The sequence below is a fragment of the Lineus longissimus genome, chromosome 7 (assembly GCF_910592395.1).
Source record: "Lineus longissimus chromosome 7, tnLinLong1.2, whole genome shotgun sequence".
NCBI classification, from domain to species: domain Eukaryota; kingdom Metazoa; phylum Nemertea; class Pilidiophora; order Heteronemertea; family Lineidae; genus Lineus; species Lineus longissimus.
Window position 1 is genome coordinate 6,786,049 of NC_088314.1, and position 22,408 is coordinate 6,808,456.

Here is a 22,408-nt window from a genome sequence, read left to right on the forward strand (position 1 = left end):
TTTTTTTTCCTGAAATATCTCGACCGATGGATTTATCATCTCGATCGATCGCGATATTATCTCGATCGACTGACTTATCATCTCGATCGATTGGAGCTAATTATCTCAAGCGATCGATCTATTTGTCTCGTGTATCTATTTCAAGATTCTCCTAGCCGATTTGATGCAATCCTTGATGAAATCTGAAGAAATCTTATCAACATTGATTACGCAAGTTTTTTTCGGCACCTGTGCAGATATATGTCTATTGCTTGCTCTGAATTGTCAATTATGTCCATTTCAATTTCTGTCGGATAGCTTCAGATGAAATATGATTCTTCTCCTCGAGTCTGCTTTCGTATGTTACGTAAGTAGGCCTACGATCAGTTCTCAATGAATACAAGTGTCACCACACCCAACGCCCAACCTTCTGAAGGCTTTCTCGGAAGCTCAGTTGGTGCGGTGACAGTTGTTGTGAGTGGGTACATCTAGAGCTGGAGAGTTTGACAAGATGGCGATTAACAAAGTTTTAGCTCTCGCAATAGAGGGTAAGTTTCGAATAATATTATTCATATTATGGCTTACATGTGGTTAGGGTTCTTCCCGTGGCAGAATTCCAACAGCCGTGAGGGGGAAGCGCGGCATGAGTAATCGAAGACGCCATGCATAAATCTGAACAACCGGATACGTACTACGCCCTAGAAGATCCAGTGTAACACGGTTAAGATCTACATCATTACTGTCTGCTGCACATCTTTATGATATCACTTTCAATCTCATTTCAGTGGCAATTGTGATTGCCTTTGCATCAGAAAGCATACAGGCAGTGTGTAACTGGGACGATCCAGTAGAAGGCGTTTCCTTTCAAGCATCTGAGGCTGGCCAACTCGAAATCAAAGCTGAAGCGGCGACGTTGGCAGATTGCAAGGCAGCCTGCGAGACGGTAGGATACAGTTGCCCGGCGTTCACGTTCAATCCGGACAATGATGGGTGTACGATATTGACGAGCATTACTGGCTCTTTCATTTCGAGTATCGTGTTACCAGGAGCAGTGGCATATTTTCGGAACTGCGTGGATTGTAAGTAAAAGGCATAATTTTTAGAGTACCCCATTGCCATAAGTCAGAACCAAAGACAGGTTTCGCAAGAAAGAAAGAAAAAAAATCCCATGGGAAAGGATCACAAAAAGTCCTGTCCTGTTTGATGCTGAGATGCTTGTAAATCGCATCAGTCTATATGGCCTTCTCTTGTGGGGGAGGCCCCGTGCCTCTGCTAACCTGGAATGACTGTTTGATGCTACATCATATGTTACAACAACAAACCCTTAAGTACAAAATTCACGCCGGTGTTACGTATTATATCCCTATCGAATTTACGTATGACATTTTCCCAGCCTGTACAGTGTTGAAAGGTGAACTGAAATGATACTTTCAAGTAACTTGTCAATCAAGTATCATTTACATGTAAATCAGTGTCGCTATCGCATATTATATATCACGCATCGGGAATGTGCAAGATGTGAAAACACGACATATATTACGTAACAGCGATACGCGCCGGATACGCAATACGGGCATGCATTTTGAACTTGCCGAAAGTCCCCAAGTGAAATCGCGTTGGACAAAAATCACACATTTTTTCAATCAATTTTCAGCGCCTCATTGCTCGGGAACACCATGCATGAATGCAGCGACCTGTTATATGGATGATGGAAATCCTGCATGTTACTGCACGTACGGTTGGCAGGGGGAACTTTGTGATGAACCGACGCAGAGATTTATAGGTATTAAGCTAACACCAGTGAATTTGTCGATCCTTCAGAAGCCCGGCGATATACATGTATTTTGACAAAATAATGATAGCTCAAAGGCCATAAAATTTGGACCCTCTGCTTTGACCGAAGCCGAGAAAAAATGTACGACCTACCTGGCTCCTGCCTATAGACTACCTTTAAAGCCGCCCCCTTCTCTCGTTAATTAATATTGTAAATCGGATTGTTTCAGTAAAGACTTGCACAGGGCTGCATATTGATTGTAACAATGGATCCGATCCAAACTCCCTAGCCTACAGCAAATGTGATACGGATAACACGTGCGTATGCATGGATGGATACTTTCAACATAGTCCGTCACACTCATGCATTCCGAGTAAGTAAAAGAAAACGTTGTCACAGTTTTGTATTTTGATAGCCGGCATGCAAATTTGAACGAGTGCGCTTTCTGTCAAGTTAAAAAACCATGGCGAAGACCTTGACTAAAAAAGCGTAATTTTTTTTTAATCGGCTGAAATCCGTCTTAGATCATACAATTATACACGATACTTGCTGGCACGGTATTCCGAAGTGGATGAGAAATATTGGCCCCGGACCTCGCCTTACCTTTCAGCTACAATGTAGGTTTTTTGCATCTGACATTTGCCATCCAAGAAAAAAAACTAACGCACAAGAATTGCAGTTGTGGCTGAACAAAGTAACGGCCTAACGAAGAGCTGCAGGTCGGGCTACAGAACCAGCATTGGATCATGTCGGCAAGATGTGCGATACGTATTGTCATTTCTTTTCCAGTTGTGCCTGGCACTCCTTGTTCCCACAAACCATCCCCGGACGCCTTCTGTGAGGTTGGGATACCTCACTCCAAATGTGGAGCAAGCGACGAGTGCGAGTGTGATACCGGTTTCTACATTGCCATCAATAACTGGGGCCAGCAATACTGCAAGCACTGTAAGTATAGCTTTAGACATACATGTATTACTTGTACAATATTGCCATGGGACTCGACCACTAGAGAGGTTCGTATGGGATATGCCGACAGTTCCCAAAAAAGGCTTTCGACAACCTAGCTAGCTCGGTCGTCGTTCTAGACAAAAATCATGCCGTATATACAATGCCCCGGCGTTAGTCACCCTCCCTCACAGTCCGTTTCGTAGACATTCCTTTCGCATTTATTTCGCAGCAATACCCCTCGCGGAGTTATTTCCAATTTCAGTTGAGCCAGGATCGAGCTGTTCAACCGATGCTGACTGCCAGAGCGGCATGACTGATGGTGTCTGTGTGGATGGCGAATGCGAATGTCCTGTTGGAAAGGAGTTTGTCTTTAGCGCAGAAGCGTGTAGTAAGTATCTACACAAGTTGGGGAAATGGTCTGTGACGTTTAAATGAGCGTTTCCGCATCTGAGTGTTACCCGTCATTTTTTGGCAACGCTGAAAGAAAGATCGACAAGTTTTTCTGTCAGTGTTTCCTCCCTATTGAAATATCGGATCTCTCTGGTTGTCTACATAGCTACGTTTCTTGGATTTTTTTTATATTTCTTTGTTCAGTAACGCCGTCATCAGATGTTGCTTGTTCATCCTGCAAGTTGTCCGGAGGAGTATGCTATGATTCTAACAGCGATTCGTCCCCTGATACATGCGCGTGCCCACCATACAAGCAATCGACCAACCCCTCCGACTTCACCGTAGGTTGTGACGTTTCGTTAGGTACGTAGATGGGTAAGTGAGAGAAGGGGAGACATCAGGGGCCCAGGGGTCTCTACCCCCCCCCCCCCCCCCACCCATCCCCGTTCTTACAGAGTCAAGATTTATGTGTTGAACGGGAGGAGATTTTCTATTAAAGCCGGTATTTCATGAATTTTACCGCTGAAATGCGGTTAAAAGGCTACCTCCGCGTTCCAGATTGTTTGAAAGCAATCTTGGCAAACTCTTTTGCTAATTTTAGTATTTATGGAGAATCCTATCCACCTCTGTTTTGTTCTTTTCAGTTGATCCGGGGAAATTGTGCGACTCTGAGGGGGTTCAGTCTGTGTGCCGTTCTCCAAACGCGCAGTGTATTCATGCAAAGGCGGTGTCTCAACATCACCAGTGCCAGTGCAAGCTGACGTACCAGGCTGTGCCAGAGAGATACAACCCGGACTACAACGCAAAGTGTGGTGTGTATCATTGGTACTTGGGTCATGAAGGCCCGTGGCTAGTTATTGAAGTACACCCACGACGTCAAAATCTGTTTATTTATATATTTCTTTGCACAAAATGATGGATTTTTCTTACAGCCCTATTGTACAAAAGAGCGCCCTCGTGTGATTTAAACCTTAGTAGTGACTGCTGTCTGTTTTCTTTTCGTTGGCTTATAGTGAAAGTCATTTCCAAATTCACCGATCCCAACTGCAAGTGGTGTGCTAGGCAAGGAGGTGTTTGCGTGGACATAAACGGTGATTACCTTCGAGACGACTGTATGTGCCCAGAGACCAAGTCCTCCAGTAGCCATGCTCATCCCAAGTTCGACTGCGACACTGACCACGGTAGGTTGAGAGAAAAAACGTTTTATACATGTACATGTATATCGACGATTTCAGTCCAAAATGACTGGTTTCTACGAGTTCCCTCTGATCCATTTGAAATATTATCATTCAAGTTTTCATTATCCATTTTTCCATCATCTTCTTACATGTAGTCAACGTAACCTGCCTCGGAGACTCCATGAAGATCACATATTTGCCACAGAACAAAGCCAAATACACTTCATTGCTATCAGAACTGCAAAACGATGAAGGCAGTGTGTTCATCCGCCACAAGCAGGACGCTGGCGAGTGCTGGTTTAATCAGGTCAACGGAATGTACGAACTGACTTTTTCATTGCAAGATGAAATGCTGCCAATGTGTGGTGTCAAGAAAATGGAACGTCTGGTAAGTTTAATATCTCGCAGTACATCGGAAATAATCAAGCTTGTACGAGAAATTAATGCTGAATCAAACACGAGCCTGCCCCCTAACTGTATATGGCCACCAATATGATCCTAAGCTCCTGCCTATTTCTCTCTTTAACATATTGCTGTTTACCTCTTTTTACATATTTTAGGATGCGTCCACCACATACTCTACCGAAGTTCGGATTCAGAGGGGTAAAACTGGCCAGGGCATATTCGGTTGGAGTGATTTTACGTTTAGCGCATACTGCACATACTATAAGACAGTTGGCGCCGAGGCCGGGGAAGGTGGGGTCAAGGTGAAAGACCGGTGAGTATGGAATGCAATTTCACCTCATTTATCCAACAGAAGAGTCGAGACCCTGGCTGCTGCTCTCGTCCTCTTGAACTATTTCCCCCAATTATATAGAGTCACAGCCGAGAGATACTTAGATCTTCTGATTGATAGCCCTTCTGTCTCTTCCTCGAAATATCCCTTACCTCCTGAAATATTCTCTTCCCTCTTCCAGAAGGCTTTGCACTGACCGCGGCTCGCTTTGCTTCCTTTATTCCTGCTCTCGTATTCTTACCCCTTGTTCGGCCATCATATCATCTGTCTTCCAAAGCAGGATCGCTAAATGGAATGGTTACCAGCAATTCCTAACTCAACGGCCCCCGCCACCCACACAACACCGACCCTTCCTCCAAACGCGCGATGAGGCCGCACAGTAATCCACCAGAAAAATTCTGAATGAATTGTGGTGTACGGGATCCCCTTTTTTATAGCGAACTCGGACTGCAATATGCATCGGAGGGAGTGGCTGTTGCCGCCCAGCTGGAAATAAGCGTGCAAGATAAGTTTGGTCGGGATGCTGAAGAAACCGGCTTGACGATGGGGGATGATGTCCAGTTAATTGTCCAAATGACAGACGACGCAGGTGAGTGAACATGGAGCTTCGTAAAACGTACCAGCTTGGCTAAGAATTGCAAATTATACGCCAAAAGGCAGATAAGAGTCTGTGTTGGAAGCATTTGGTCACTTTAACGTACACTTTGTATCCTGTTGATTCATGAACGTGCAATCATTAATATTCCTCCTATTGTCCTTTTAGGCAAAGTTACCACGGGAATGTCGGCCTATTGTACAAGAGTAACGGTACCTTGAAAATTTACCATCGTTTTGCCTCGGATCATGCATGATATAAATTTCTCCCGTAGATCACGAATTATGATAAAGACTGTCCTTTGTTAATTCTTACCTATAGATGCATATACCAAGATTACAGTCGAGACATGTGTCGCTGCCGATCGACCTAACCTTGACGACCCTGCTGTTCAAACGATACTTCTTTTGAATGACGGGTAAGAGCTTGCCCATTCTATCTCTTAGCGTCGCCTTTGGTAGCTGCTGCAAGTGCAGACTGGCTTCGTTCAGTTCACATGCGGTGGCCCGGATACGTTAAAGGGCCAACTTGGGCATAAGATATGTTGGTTTTCCATACAAAACAGGACCGTAACTTCCAAACAAGATCATTGAAAATCACAAGGACTGCAATAAACAAGGCACCAGATAGGGATGTAGCCTTAGGCCTGCCTGAAATTCGCAAGCCATCTCCAAAACTGCCTCGTAAATATGACTAATTTGTTAGGGAAAGGTTTGCCTGCATTATATTGCTCTGCATTGCAGATGCCCGATTGGATCAAGCGATCCGTCATTTGAGCTGGACCCAACTGATCCTAACCAGACTCTTCTTAGTGAGTACTTCCCGAGTGTGTCATTTGAGGGTTCCAGTTACGTGTTCTTCCATTGTGCGATAAGGGTTTGCAGGCAACCATCCGAATGTCCGGAGGTAAGTGTTTACTTTTGTTTTGCCAGATCGCCTTTATGTCGCCATTGGGAGTTATTTTGTATATTCAGTATATACTGGGGGTAATATCAGATCTACAATCGTATAGAGGAGGCACCAAGGCGCATATTCGGTATGAAATATGGCAACAAGTTCTGCCACCTTCTTAAATTTGAAATGCACATAACCAGCTCGTTTCTGAACCGTATTTGACAGGTTAGTTGCTACCGGAAGCGAAGGTCACTGAGTGGACGTATCCGATCCTACCAGGACATTCTGGAACTCGTGGAGTACGACTGGGGCGTCAAGTCCGGTGTCAGCACTGGAGGGATATATATTAGACCCAAAGGCTTCATGGAAGACCAGTCAAACAGCGGTGTTGATGAAGATAGGAACACTATGGAACGTAGTAAGTAGAATCAGGTCTTGGGGAACCGTTCGCTGGTGCTGATGGGAATTGCGTCCAGGGTGATGTAAAAGCTTTACCAGGGTAACGAATAAGAGTATACCCCGAGATATATATGTTATATATGTTCATTATTTTCAACGTTCACTTGGGAACCCGATCGCTTTATTGCTGTAAGGTCTGTGCACGATGTATCCATATTACACGGTGTCGAAGCGGTTGAGGCCCATCTGTAACACATCCTCCCATTACATGGAAAAATGGCATTTGTGCAGGCGCCCCTCAACTGGCTTAACTGCGTCGGCACAGTAATCATGCCAGAAACTTGTTTGGAAACCATGCAAGTACCGGATGTATGAGGTAGATGATAATAAAGAACGTAAATGTAGTTGTCCATTTGCATCTAAGTACCTTGAGTAATCTAATTTTCTTGATGTCCTCCTCAGTCTGTGGATATATTCAGCTGATATACGCCTCTCTTTTCAGCCTGCCCGGGCATGTTTGGAATATGCGGACTGAACGTAACAATGTTTGTGACTATCATTGCTGGGTTTTCCGTCACAAGCACCCTGACTGTGGCTGCGTCCATCTTGTATCGTCTGCGGAAGCGACAGCTGGAAAAAACGCGGTATTCGACGGCATCTAAACGACAAGATAGCGCATCCTCCACGGGAATGTTGTACGCGCAAGCACAGACACCCAGCCCAGCCCCATATTTGTGGTACCAGTACGGTTCTCAAGTATAATAAAAACAAAACAAAAAAATTTATAAGGACAAAATCTTTAGTTATAGATCACCAGAGTTAGTTATTCAGAGTTGAGAATCATTAATTCCATTCCCAGAACTCTTCCTTTCCGAGTCCACAGCCTTGACATTGTAAATCTCACGTTTGCAGGCTCATGTATCGGAAAAATATGACATTGATAGCTTGCTATATATAATGTCCAGATGACGGATCTTGGGGCCCGGCATCGGCATGGTATGGCTGCATATTATACCAGATATCTTGGTATTCGAGTATCTAATTGAATAAACATTTTGCATGAACAAGTCATGTCTTTGGTTCTGTCTCCATGATTACAACGTTGATAGACTTAATTAGCCTTTATCCGCATTGTCATATTTGCAAATTCCTTTGATGGCAAAATTACCCTTCATCGTTGCACAGGCATGCTTCACTTTTGCAAATGCCAGCTTGCACCCCACATTGCCGAGTTGAACAGTGTGACCTTTGGTTGGTCATGATTGTTAACTAATTGCCCTTGGTCTAATTTAGACCAATTTCCCCCATGGCACTTGAAATGACACAAAATTACCGATTTTTCAACGTGAACAGATTTTATTGTATTAGTACCGGGAGTTGAAAGGATGACTCCGGTCATCTCTGTTAGCATCTAAATTGTCAGTCACTTTTACTCTAGATCGAAACGAGTACGGAGTTGCACCATGACGAAACCTCTGATGAGTGCTATGTTGCTTCTTCTTGTTTGGTGTTTTTGTGCTCTGTATGTGGCTTGTACCGGTAAGTTCACAAGATGGATTATTTTTACTTTTACTACATTTTAGTAATAAAGTAACAGAACTGATCTATTTCATGCGCCGCTATCGGTAACAACAGCAGTTGGCAATTTCCCTAGAAGTAGTTTCTCTGTGAAGGCCTTTTTGGATCTTATCTTATCGTCTAGATTTAAAAGGGGGTATAGACTACGAGGTTCAGGAGAGGGTTGGTCTCTCACAACCTGACACGCTTCTGCCATATCTGGAAACTTCCGAACAATTTTACTTTCGGCATATGTAATCGGCGAAAGCGAGAATACGATCTTAATTGGGCGGATTTTAGGCATACGTGTCTTTTTTGCATCCCGAGGTGATGCAATTTTCTTTGGCTAAGATGATATCATTAGAATGTATTGCCAGCGTTAGCGCTCACGACGTTTGTGCAACTAAACCCTGTTGATGTCATTCTATCATTCCAGGCTTCCCACAACACGACGGTTACATGCATCGCTACGGAGACTGCTCCGGTGGCGATATAAAACGAGTCGATTATACGAAGACGTTAGGATGTTGGAGGCGTTGCAATGAAATGGCCAACTGCAAGTCATTCTTGTGGGTAGAAAATGTCCAAAATGTCCAAAGTAGCTACTGCTGGCTCAAGACGAAGAAGTGTGCTGTATTAACCTCAACGAACAATGCTCGCTACCACACCTACACCAAAATAGGTATGATGGCAAAGTTTTATTTTATTTCAAGAATACTGTGACAGTGTTATGCAAATACGGGAGCTTTTGTAGTATTGACTATGATAAAATTTGGCATCTCACAGTCGTAACTGGTAACCTTATACAGTCACTGATCGCATATATACATTTACTTTGCACCCGGATTTTGCAGCACAGACGTCTGAAGATCCGGGCAGTTACACTGAAAAACAGATCTACCCTGAGAAGGAGGTTGCTTGGTTGGGGATTCCGTCTTTCAATGATACCACAGATAGTCTGCAGACCGAGCCTCAGCCCGTTGAACCACTTGGACCCCTTGTTTCGACGTGGCCTGGACGGAAAACTTCTACTGAAACCACTTAATATATCATTTCTGGGTTTTTTTTACAGAGAACAGCGTGGACTATACTGCACGCTTCGGAGACTGCCCAGGAAACGAAATAAAGAGAATAAATCAAGCGATGAAAGCAGACCGTTGCAAAAATGAATGCAACATCAGGCAGGACTGCCAATCGTTCTTACACGTCAAGCAGGGTAGTGGGAGCTACTGTTCACTCAAGAACAGTAGATGCCCCAACCTGACAAACACTCATGTGACGAACTTTATCTTTTATAATAAGAAGTCCGGGTCTGGTGGAGGTGGAGGCAAATCTGGCGTCTCCTCCTATGAAAGGCCAGCCGGGAGAACGGAGGTAATCATGACGCCACGATAATGTAACCACTGACTGATGGGGCCCGAGTAGTAGTCCGCCGAGGCTGACGAAATTGTGGGAAGTAAGGGCCTGGCCGGTATCCCCGAGTAGCAACATATGAAAAAGACGCTGGTAATTTAGGCTGACATTTTGGGTTGATAAGAAGTCGTGTCTCATCAGCCGTGATTACTATAAAAATCAGATGTTTCATTCGTGTCAGTCGGTACCTATCGTTCAGTACGTGTCATCAGGATGTAGATGACGGTGATGGGAGAAGCTGATTTCCCATTTCCCATTTTTTAGTAAGTGAAACAAATTATTGAAATTATATAAATATAATGTTAACAAATATACATGTATTTCTCAATGATAGTGCGTCATCATACTACATACAACGCAAGAAATGTGAAGGAATCACGCGGTAACTGACGATTGACAATGTAAAAACGTGTCAAACTCAATGTTGGGAAAATCACTATCATAGTCACAAGTCTACACAAATACTAGTACATGTAACTGCAAAAGTGATATTTTATTACTCAATGCAAAAACAGTCAATCCCGAGTTGACCTAATGCATAGAGCATGTGTTTGACGGCTGAGGAAGTTGGGAACGGAGTCTGTACCTGGGCATTCCCTCTGAGGAATCGGTATTGTGTGTCCCAACTCCAATGATGCCCCATTCCTCAAATTCTCCCTCAAAACCTGACTGTTCCCAGCCAGTTTCAGTTTTATCACCATCATCGACGGAACCCACACTGCTCTCATCATCTTCTGTCCAAGGAGATTTATGATTTTTCTGTTTCGTTTCAATGCTTTCATCATAGTCACAACCGATTCTAGCCGCTGTAGGACCATATGTCGTCGTCACATCACCCTCATCCATTTTCACATCGATATCGCAACCTCTGTCCTCAACCCAGCTCTCCTCTTCATCTACGCTGCAACTCGTATCATCGCCATCAATGCTCCTCCGTATTTCTTTACCTCTGGTGTGTTTGATCACATCCTCACCAATTTTACAAGCTCTTCCCTCCTCAATGGTTCTGTCCTCACCGACACAGCTAATTCTTCCGTCTGGCCTATTCTCATCTTTATCAACACTGCAGCTTTTATCCTCATTCCGGCTAAGACTGCAACTGTTTTCATCCCTGCTCACATCTGCACCAACACGGCAGCTACTAACGTTATCCTTATTGGGCCCATCTCCACCAACACTGCAGCTTCTTACCTTATCCCTGGTCCCATCTTCACCAACAATGCAGTTTCTGTCTTCATCACTGCATCGCCTTTCCTCACCACAGGGGGTGAAGCATCTATCATTTTGAATATCATCCCGGCGAACTTTCACTTCAAAGCTGGTGTCATTTAATGTCACCCCAGCAAACCTATCACGTCTTTCAGTTTGCCAAATACTGTCATTGTTTTTGGCTCTGATTTTATCTATCTCTTTCCTGATTTCTTTTAACTCATCATTCTGTCTCAAAGACCAACCACACGTCATCCCAGGCTCAGCAGCTTTTGGAGCATCACTCACTTCTGGAAGATCCTCACCAAATATTGCTCCTCCCGAGTACAGTCTAAAGGACCGACCCAGTCTCTTTGTTTTCTGTTCTGATGACTTTTTGACGACTTTTGCTCCTCTGGGAGAGACACTGGATTTTTTCCCCATCTTTTGACCTCCTTCAGCAACTATGGAAAATCTCTTCAAACGCAGCTTACTTCTTGGTGTAGTGACCTCATCGGACGAACTCCTTGCGTACAAAACTTCAACATTCCTTTTATCAGCAAGTGCAGAACAATTATTTTTTTTAATCCTTGAATGCCGTTCTGCTCTATATGTACTTGCACTTTTTCCAGCAACTGAGTTTTCACATTCTGCCATGCTCAATGCTGAATCTCTCTCAACTTCCTCAAGTTCCTCATCTCTGTGTCCATTCTCATCAGCATACTCCAGACAATGACTGATATTCTGGTCTAAAATCCCAATTGCAGACTTTATATCAAAAGGCTGTTGAAAGAGCGCACCTGGAGAAACTTCTGTCTTTGAGTCAACCATCACCATTGCTTCAGCAACATTACTTTTGGATTCTCCACTAAAATCGTCACAACCATAACACTCTTGTACTTCCGTTTTTGGGATATTTCTCAAATGTATGAGACCAGATACCAAGCTGTCATGACTGGGCTCACGTTGGTTATCCCGATTTCTCTTGTCATTGGTTTGTGTCCTTCCTGTCACAGCAGAATCATCACTAGAGCTTGTCGTGTCTTCGTTTTCCTTCTCTGTTTCCAACACAACGCTTGAGGTTTCCTTACTCCCCTCTCTAGAGCATGGACTGAACGATTCCTCCTTGGCTGGACTGAAAAATGCTTCCTTCTTTGTGTACACTGGACTGAAACATAACTCCCCGTCATCCTTTCTGAAGACAGGACTCAAAAGTAGTTCCTCCTCTTCTCTGGAGACGGGCCTCAAAGCCGTCATATCTAGTCTCCCGAACACAGGGCTTGCATCACCACCAAAGACAGGAGTCTCAGTTATCACGGTTTCTTGGAAATCAGATGATTCAGGAACCTCGAAGACAGGAGTGGAGTTGATGTCCCCTTCATGATCAGATTCTGTGGACAACATGGATCTGTCCTCAAATTCTTCGTTCACAACCATTGTTTGGTCTTTCATGCTTACAACGGGATGTTGACAGTGGTTTTCCGCACATCCGACCTTTTGAGGATTTTCAGCAACCATGTCCTTCTCGGGACAGTGAGAAAATTGTTCATCATGAAATCTTTTTAGATCTACGACTACATCTATGACTCTTTCTGTTTGAGAAGAGAGTTCAACCGCTTCATCTGCTGGGCATTTTTGGCCAATATTAGATGACATACTGGGTGTGACCACTGACAACTCCTGACAGGTACAAGTGGCAATGGCTGTCTCTCCTTTCTCTATTAGACACTCCTCTAAATTTTCGCTATTGTAGCTGTCTTTCTCTTGATCAGACGCGGTTGCGACATCTAACATCAAATCTTCAGAACTGGATGGATCTGCCGTTGTGTCCCTAACTTGACAGAGTCCATCACCGGCCACACTATCATCCAGTGCATTGTCTTCTTTGCTTTCTTTGGTTGTCATATCAAGGCCTCCTTTTTTTTCTTCTCCTGTCTCCATTGAACACTCATCCGAATCTACCCTATAGCAGTTGTCTTTCTCTTGGTTAGACGTGGTTGTGACATCTACCCTAAAATCTTTGAAACTGGATGACCCAGGTGGGTCAACCAATGTGTCCCAAGCTCGAAGGAGTCCATCACCGACCTCACTATCATCCAGCGGATTATCTTTGTTGGTCTCTTCAGTTGGTATACCAAGACATCCTTGCACCACAGTAGTTTCACCGGACATGTTTTCTAATTTCGTATCCATTATATCCGCCACAGGTGGATCTGTGGAGTCTTCTAATTCCACAAACTGTGTCTCAAAATCAGAGTAAAATTCAATGTTCTTTTTGGAAAGCATTCCATCTTCAATTTCTGACGTATTGCAAGCATCTACCTGACTTGGTAATTTCGTCACATTCTGAGCAGACAGGTCCGAGCAAAGGATATCGTCAAACGGCAATTTAGTCACATTCCGAGTAGACAGGTCCGAGACAAGGATGTCCTCAAACGGCAATTTAGTCACATTCTGTGTAGACCAGTCTGAAACAGGGATGTTCTCAAATGGAATACTAGAAGAGAGCACTTCAGCCTGAGAGGCCAGAGGAAGTGGTGGACCTGGAGATTCTGAGGCATTATTCATGCAGGGCTTCAGTGCTGTGATGATGTAAGTGCCGTCATCCTTCAAAGCCAAATTGGCTGGTCCATTACTTTCAAGAGGAGACACCTGAGTTGATGAGCTTGCAAGTACCACAGCTTCAGTATTAGCACTTCTATCAAAGAGGATCAATGCGTCAGTCTGGATAGACCTGCCTGAAACACAAGGTTCAGTGTTTGTGCGCTTTTCAAATTCTGGAGCAACCAGCAGGTTGCAGGAGACCCCAACATCCTTCATCATTGGAGACACTTTATCAATGTCAGACAAAATGTCACATGTTATGCCAATGTCTGAAAATCTTTTTAAAGGAGATGCTGTTGTTTCTAGCTTGGGTAGCCGACATGGAGATTCCAACTTAGATTCATTGGCGCCTTTTTGCGTTTGTTCAATATATTCTACCTTGGCATGCATCATCAAATGCTTGAGCTGAATGTCTGCCTTTATTTCATCCTCCCTCGTCACTTGCTTGTCCTTTATGGAAGGTGGGCTTGAGGTGCATTCTGGAATCTTATACACATTCAAAATTCTACTCTTGTCAAAAGGACACTTTTCATGGATGGGGTCTGAGAGAGAGCAGACTGATGTTGAGACGTCACAGACAGGTGACAGAACTGTGACAGGAACGGCTTCTGGAACTGTCTCTTTGACAATACTCTCTGGTGGAGTCATCAAAACAGGTTGTGGACTTTTTAGCACACTTGAAAATGACTCAATCTTATCACAATCACTTCGCGGTGTCGCATCCTTATTGAAGGTATCCTGAAACACGTTGAGCTGGTCAAACTTTTGTTGCAAGGCCGACTCTCCAGTAGGCTCCTGTTTTACCTTCTCACCAGTAGAAGCAGATCTGTCGGACCCTGGTGGCACACACTTCCTTTTAACTGGTGTTATTTTCATCAAATTACTATAATACTCAAGCTGCATGGCCTCAAATGTCAACTGAGAGGAAATCTGACTATTTGGAACAACATCTTTCACATCATTTTGAAAAACAGCATCCTTCCCTAATTCCACCGGAATATACTTATCAATAGTCTTTACAAAGTTTTCATCATGACGAAGAGATTCTGAGGCGTCCTTGCCAGTTGCTTGCACAGATGTCATGAAGGTCAGTACTCTTTCATCAATAGCTGTCTCAGGTTCTTGAAATTCTTTAGCACATTTTGTTTCCCTTTCCAATTCTGCAAAATAAGAGCTATGTGTGTAACGAGGACAAAGTCACAACCAGAAGGTCGATCAGTTTGTTTTTCTTCAACCCTTAAACAAAACTAGGATATTAACACACCTCGCAAGGACTTGTTAAGGAGGAGAATATTTTTGACACTTTTGTGTGCCACAACAGAAGAGAAGGTCTAATGGACAGTAAAACGTTTTATCTCTATTAAGATTTCTTCTTACGTTCCTCCAAATTCAACTCTTCATCCATCTCTGCATCATTACACATGTCATCAAGTTGCAACAACTGGAAGAGATGAATCTTTGTATAGTTATCATAAAACGCTCCTTTAGTCCTTCAGTCCTTCGACAACATGACATGTACATTTTCTGTCTAAAACAACTTGATCTCTCTGTTTTTTTTGCACTGGGAAGAAAACATTTGGACAACTAAAGGAGCACTGTCCTAAAGAGACGTCTCTTGGTACTGAAATCAGTCTTTGAATGCCCTGAAGGAGATTGTCCTCCTGTATATATATATAGAGAGACGGGTGTCTTCAGGAAGGATTCCTGATTGAGAGGAGACTGCCCTCATTTCTTTTTTATAAATACTGTCTTCGGATCAGAAGGAGCTGAGAGAAAACAACATTTTAGGGGCATAAATCTAATTAATCACAACCTTCTCACCTCATCCAGTGCGTCTTGTGCTGAGGACTGTTGTCCTTTTCTGTATTTCTTTGTCCTGTTCCCTTGGCTACAAAAAACAAAGCTGTCAGACAGGCAATAATAATACATAGTATCGCACAACTCTCATATCAATGAGACAGTTGCAAAGACAATTCAACAAAAACCAGTTGCTCGGGACAATGGAGTTCTTTTTGCTGAGCTGACTCTATCAGGTCTATTGGAGCTACTTGGTACTCCTTGGTACAATGTGAATAATCTTTGAAACTGCCTAAATGTTCAATCAGGCATTAGTACATAGATCAGAAATGCAAGTACAGCATACAGTTGGTAAAGACAGATGTGTCATTGTCTCCCAAAAGGCTGATTTGCTATGATCAAGTGCCTTACTGGCACAATCTATCCAAATACAGGCACTTCTGCCATGCCCTCCCCTGTTGTCCCAGCTAAGTGTAGGTAGATGGGTCTTGCAGGAATATGGTCTAGGAGGCTCACCTTCCATTGGATGAATTCCAAGAGCATTCTATCTCCACGCTTTCAAGCTTCTTCGCTGCGTTATACACCAGCACTGAATGTCGAACAACCTGCCCTTGGTCTTCAGAGACAACTTTGATGGAAGAATTTGACCCAAAAGGCCTGTCTGGCTCTTTGGAGGTGCACTGATCACGAGGATCAATCAATGGTTTAGCAAGTTTCTCTTCTGTTGAGACTTCCTTTGAAACCAGATTGGTTTCATCTCCTGCAAATGCTTCACATGAATTTTCAGATTTCAGGTCGTTGTCTGAAGCAATTTTCCCTTTGTCGTTGCTGCAATGAGTAGCTTTATCACTACAGTTTTCAAGTCGGCAAACTTCTCTGTTCCTGCCAAGTTTGCTTTGTTCTATACTTGTCCTCACTTGCTTGTTTAAATCTGTGCTGCCATGTGATTTGGGTTTTGTCCTCCTCTCAACTGGGTGCTGAACATTATCAATTCTCTGACCGTGAAGCCATGGTGATGCACTTTGTTCTGTAGTGGGTTGCGACATACCAAGAAGTGAGAAGAGTCTTTCTTTGTAGATTGGCATTGCCAAGGTGTCTTCAACATAAGATTCCTAAAATAAATGAACAATATTGCAACACGTTTCAGGCCAATTTCAGATAGAACCTTAGGTTGTGACATTAGATGTGATGCAACATTACAGCTTCATGCCAAATACAGGACTGTGAGGAGTAGATTTAACATTGGGTGTGACACTGGATGTGATGCTACATTACAGCTTCATGCCAAATACAGGACTGTGAGGAGTAGATTTAACATTGGGTGTGACACTGGATGTGACATGACATGACACTTCACAGTGCTGGATTTTGACATTGGACCAGACAAGAACAAACAGGTTTGGTTGTGACATTAGATGTGACACTACAACACAGCTCAGTGAATCAAACACTTTGGACCTACCCTTTCAAGTACGCTATTATTTACTACAGGAGGACATACTCCTCTTTTCATTCCTAAATCCTGATTAAGGCCCTCATCTTTGTCTTCAATGACATTGTCATGGAGTGGTCGAGGATGTTTCTTATTGAAAGCTGTATCATCCATCAGTTCTTCCAGAGGAGTGAGATCAATTCTTGAATCTGGTACAGGGGTAGAGGTTAGCAGTTTCTGCATCTTTTGCTTAGGGAGAAAGGAATCTGTCCTAGTTCTGGGCTTTCTGTCATCTTTGATTCTTTTGACACCTTGATCGAAATCCTGACTGCAAGTCTTCATGTCTCCAGAATTTGATCGTCTCTTTTCATAATATTCATCAAAGCGATGTCTTTTTTCTCTCTTGGCTCTCTTATCACAGGTGCCAGGTTTGACTTCATCATTTTGGTATAAGTCTTGTCTCTCATCTCGCTCAATCACATTGTGTTTGCGTCTATTGTCTCTTTGGTAATCACTCCTAAACCCAAATGGATGTTCACCATCACCCAAATGCTCACTCTCCATCTTTTTGGTTTGATTGCTGTGCTTCTTGTTCAAATTCTCATGAATCCTTAACCTGTCCCATTCATGCCCATTGCCTGCCCCCTTCACATTCCCGGACCGAAGTTTCTTCTTGTTGTCTTCAGCACACCGATTGTCATCCTCATCATCTCTGACTGACGTCTTTTGCCAATTCAAATGCGAGCTTCTCCTTGAGCCATCCCATTGATCAAACAAAGCTCTCTCGGTTCCAAATACTGCTTCATGACAGCCTTGGTGATGATCCTTATGTTTCTTGGTTGGCTCATGGTATCTCTTCAAAGGCGTCATTTGGAAGTCTTCACTCACAGTATACAACGCTCTTTTCCCTAGCTTAGCATTGTTTCTATCTTCTTCTGAACTCCCCATTCCGGAAGACTTGGGGTGAACTGATTTTGATTGAGCACCCTCCTCTTGGATTGTACAAAGTCCAACTTGTGAACCGTTATTGAGGTAGAGGTATGGAGTCTAAAATGGAACAAAGACATTAAGTATTTTAGAACAGACACCGGACATCTCTGTACGGACGCTCGCAGTCACTGTAAGGACACTGATTTTGGTCCAAAATTGTTTCATTGAATAAATCTCAAATTAGAAGTTCTGAGGAAATCTCACCCTGCGGTATCTTACTAATCCATGTTATCATAGGAACAACCTTCGCTGTCTCAAAATGAGAGTGGTTGTAAAACAAAGGCCTTACCTCCAATTCAACATCTGAGAGAGAGTGCAACTGCTGACAACTCTTGGGAGCTGAATCGAAAATGTGACCATTCCTGTTCATCTGTCGATAATAAAAATGAATGTTAGACCCCCAAAGTTGAACCTCAGTGTGCAGCGGTGAGTCAAATTTTTCTTTTGCCTGTGACAGAGACCAAAGTTGGTTGTGATTTTGTCCTCAATTGCAAGTAATAGTAGTTAGACAACTGCTTCACAACTAACTACCTGTGACAATGTCCAGTCTTTATTGTAACATTGAGTGAGATTGTCAATTTGCCAGTGACGGAGACCAAGGTCAGTTGTGACATTGTCCCCAAATAGTCAAACTGCTGTTTCTGTGACGTGACAATACTCATGATATTCATCTGTCTTTATTGTGACAGTGTTCGAAGTCCAAGCCAGCATGGCTAAAAAATTCAATGCTGTATACCTTGGTTCCAAGGCTTTCTGTTGAATGTGGAGTTCTGTAAACTACTGGTCCATGGCTTGAGATGAGGGATCCAGAATGTTTTAGTTTACTTTCCTTCATGTGATAGTTGTCTCCAGGTTCCCATGCTCTGTATAACTTGTTGTCAATTTCCCTGTGTGCACATTGGGACCCATTGGCATTTAATCTGCAAAACAATGTGAGCATCACAAAATTCCATAGGCATAATCTGATGGCTATCAAGAACTAACAAGAAGCAGGTATTCTATGAGGAAAGGCTCATGTGAAGACAGAATGAGCTACATTTGCAGGGAACAATTCTGCACAAAATTCCCTACAGAAAAGTAAAATACATCTCTCATCGTAACCTACCTCTCAGTTGCAGAAGCAAGCTGCAACACTGAAACAGTTTTGACTGGAGACATGTTTGGCAGTTCAAGATTTTCCTGTCTTCTTGGAGGTCTTGGTATTGAGGCATGCCCCTCCAAATCAACAACAACAGGTTTCCTTACAACAGTAGAGGAAACTGCAAAATAGAAGACAGACGATTTCATTATGGGTCTAGCATGCATTCTGTTCTGATCTGGTCAGTTGTAAAATTAGGGACAGCAAGAACTAATATGACAGTTACAATCATAATCAACTTTCCACCACATGTCACAACCAACTGGTAACTACATAGCTTCAAATGAGTGGAAGACACTATCCACTAATGGCAGGTCATAGCACTGCAGCCTGTCAACTGTCTTTTTGTACCTCGGTTCTGTGGTCCATGAGTCCTCTCAACAGTTTGAATGAACTGAAGATCGAGACTGACCCCTTTTCTTGTTGGGGATGAATATGGTTGGGCACGTCTCACTTTACTGATGTATTTTCTCTTCTCAAAGAACTCCTAGAAAGAAGGAATAAATGAAAAACGAAGTAGCTTTGCATTTTTTCAGCACTGTCCTACATGTCAATGACAATGTCACAATCATGCAATGTGTCCATGTGATGACCTGATGAAACAGTGACGCCGAGTCATGACACGACTGCTGCTGCTGATCATCATGATATCTACCTTTACTTTTACATACATAATTACGAAGTGCAGCTTGGTATAGTTAAAGTTTAATATTCATGCTTATCTTGCTTGCCATTAACTCTTTCACTGCCAGATATTTTTTCGATAAATACCCCTAGTTTGCCAGGAATTGCTGTATTTTGACCATTTTTGTGAAATAAAAATGAAATAGAAATAAAGAAGATATACCAATGAAACATGTCTTATTTTCTTTGTCTATGCTTCCTCTTCATGAAACAATTCAATAATACTTTCTTTCTGAGTGGTATACATTGAAACATTCATCTGGACAAAGGGTAACTTTGCACTTTACACAAAAGTAGCGAGAATCGCGCCTTTTTCCCTTTTTTTGACATACTCTACATTTCTTCTGCTTATGCTTCTTTCCCTCCCCAGCAGGGAACATAGCCTTCTTGTGGACTTTAAACCCACCAATGAGCCTACCTTGGGGGTCATGAATGGGTGCTCTACGGGGTGGTTGGGGTGCTGGAGGGGGGTTCTCATCATCTGAGCTGGACGGCATTTCCTCATCAGTTTTGCATAATTCTTTGATTATTGATAGCTGAAAGTCCAGTAATGACAACTTGTCATTTGGGTTATTGTCATTGTAAATGACATGGGCATTGTGTAAGGACAGTTCTAACAAATATAATACAAGTTTCTTGGTCCACTTGATTGTTTTTCTCACAGAGGGGTAGTACGAAAGCATCTGGTCAATGCGGTCAACCCCATTCATATTCTCATTATAATCTATGACACACACAGGTTTGTTCACATTGGTACGAGCGCCACCCCTTCCCCTGATCTGAATTTCTCTCATTGCATTGTCATGCTTTGTACTTATAACTCTCACAGTTCGATTGTCCTGCCAAGCCATTATAAGGCAACGTCCATTGTCTCTGGCAATAGTATCTCCTTTCTGAAGAGCGTGTCCACGAGTCCCAGCTTCACGAATCTCCAGTGGCTCTCCACGGTTTTTCCTCAGTGTACCAACAACATAGGTGTTCCTATCAAGTAATGTTTCACTCAGAGCAACTGAATTATAAAAGTTATCCATATAGAGTGAGAAGAAGTGTCCCAGTAGTCTGCCACAAAGAGCCATTACTATCTCCCGAAGTGTGTTTCGAGTTCCATCATAGATCTGCAAGTTCCAGCAGTACGCTGTATGAGAGTCTGCAAGGATGTAACTCTTTATACCGTACTTGATTGGTTTCATAGGGTTATAAACCCTGAATGCTAGCCTCCCTTTCCAACGGAGCATACCTTCGTCTATGGATATGTGCTCATTCGGAGTGTAATAAGCACGAAACTTAGGAAGTAATGCGTCCAGGACAGGCCTTATTTTATAAAGCTTGTCTGCGTTGTCAGCAGGCATCGCTGCATTATCGTTGAAATGCAGGAACTTCATCAACAGCTGAAACCTGTTTCTAGACATAGTGTTATTGAAGAATGGGGTGGCGAGCACTTCATCAGTAGACCAGAACATAGATAACTCAGGCTTTTTCGTGATACCAGTCAGCATGAGCAACCCGAGTAGTTTTTTCAACTCATCCATAGTCATAGCATCCCACTTTCGAACTCGTGAATGAGGGGAGGGAATAGCATTCAGACCAGTGAAGTATTGATCTGCATACCTGTTTGTTTCATTTACGATACCTTCCAAGACATCGTCATCAAAAAACAGGCGGAAATGATCGAGTGGGTTATTCCCTAGGTTGCGTGCAGGCCCTCTAGGCCCAGGGTTCCCGTCACAGGGCTGCACCACTGGCTGACGTCCAGCAGGCCCAAATGGATTAGGGGGAAGAACTTGTGGTCTCCCTCTGCCTCTCCTGGCTCTTGCAGGTCCTCCACGATTCTGTTGGCCCCGGGCATGATTTGGTTGACCTCTACCTCGATTTTGTTGACCTTGGGCCCCTCTCCCCCTTCCTTGGTTCCCTCGTCGACCTCTACCTCGTCTACGTCCCCTGCCCTGTCCCCTAGGAGTAGCAACTGGTGCTAGAGGCCCACCATCACTATCTGAATCACCTGAGGCATTCCCTGCATCACTCCCGGAAGTGTCCATGCGGGCTGGACTATGGCCATGGCGTGCCCTTATTCTAGCACCACGGCGTACAGCCCCACGACCCCTAGCTGCATTAGTAGTAGTACTAGGCCCTGGTAAAGGTTCATTATCAACAGTGCTACCATCGTCACTATGTATATCTATATCTAAATCAGGCCTATTACTGCCGAGAGCATCGCCACTTTCACTGTCACTTTGATACACAGGCACATAGTCATTGTCTCTACCATTATCGTTATCAGAGTCAACATCTGGGCCACCAAAATCGCCATCAACAGACTCAACAGCTCTCTCACCTGTATCAAGGCCTTCCTCAACATCACAATCATATTCAGTGTCTGAATCATCGCCAAAAGGATCGCTTTCCGAACCAGAATCAGCGCAAATCTCAGCGACTTCTTCCACAGTGAAAGTTTTCCCTCTCCTGCCCGCCATTTTTGGCCAATGACGTCGCCTCGTAATGCTTACGCACACTTTCGATCGTCTGCTTGATGCCACATGAGTCATACATTGATTCTATGAGCTCAAATCGCCACGCCATCTGCTATAAGACCTTGAACTAAAAAAACGTTGATCGACGTCCTTTGGCAGTCAAGTGATTTATAGCAAAAACGTCGAACGACGTCCTTTGGCAGTCAAAGAGTTAAGCATTGTCAAGACATCACTTATTAACAAG

At 43.4% G+C, this 22,408-nt stretch overlaps 2 protein-coding genes across 3 annotated transcripts; one reads left to right on the forward strand and one right to left on the reverse strand.

Moving 5' to 3' along the window:
* The first annotated feature begins 439 nt into the window (after positions 1–439).
* LOC135491387 (uncharacterized) lies at positions 440–10,382 on the forward strand. 2 transcript variants are annotated; one of them, XM_064777223.1, is made up of 19 exons: positions 440–527; positions 765–1,058; positions 1,634–1,762; positions 1,983–2,126; positions 2,543–2,698; positions 2,964–3,089; positions 3,296–3,454; positions 3,736–3,903; positions 4,105–4,272; positions 4,425–4,657; positions 4,830–4,987; positions 5,443–5,594; positions 5,922–6,018; positions 6,344–6,506; positions 6,720–6,912; positions 7,396–7,636; positions 8,332–8,432; positions 8,887–9,132; positions 9,523–10,382. In XM_064777223.1, the coding sequence occupies exons 1-19, from the start codon at positions 491–493 to the stop codon at positions 9,843–9,845; spliced, it is 3,288 nt and encodes a 1,095-aa protein (XP_064633293.1). In that variant the 5' UTR covers positions 440–490; the 3' UTR covers positions 9,846–10,382. The 2 variants fall into 2 exon arrangements, with proteins under 2 accessions (XP_064633293.1, XP_064633295.1); XM_064777225.1 differs by having other exon boundaries at positions 4,614–4,657.
* Positions 10,166–22,355, reverse strand: LOC135490948 (uncharacterized). Its single transcript, XM_064776533.1, has 10 exons — positions 22,029–22,355; positions 19,364–19,499; positions 18,980–19,133; positions 18,611–18,794; positions 18,164–18,244; positions 16,915–17,931; positions 15,969–16,564; positions 15,477–15,543; positions 15,033–15,096; positions 10,166–14,815 (listed from the first exon to the last, which is right to left on the reverse strand). Exons 1-10 carry the CDS (start codon positions 22,077–22,079, stop codon positions 10,395–10,397), a joined length of 6,771 nt encoding a protein of 2,256 aa, XP_064632603.1. The 5' UTR covers positions 22,080–22,355; the 3' UTR covers positions 10,166–10,394.
* Positions 22,356–22,408: the final 53 nt, after the last annotated feature.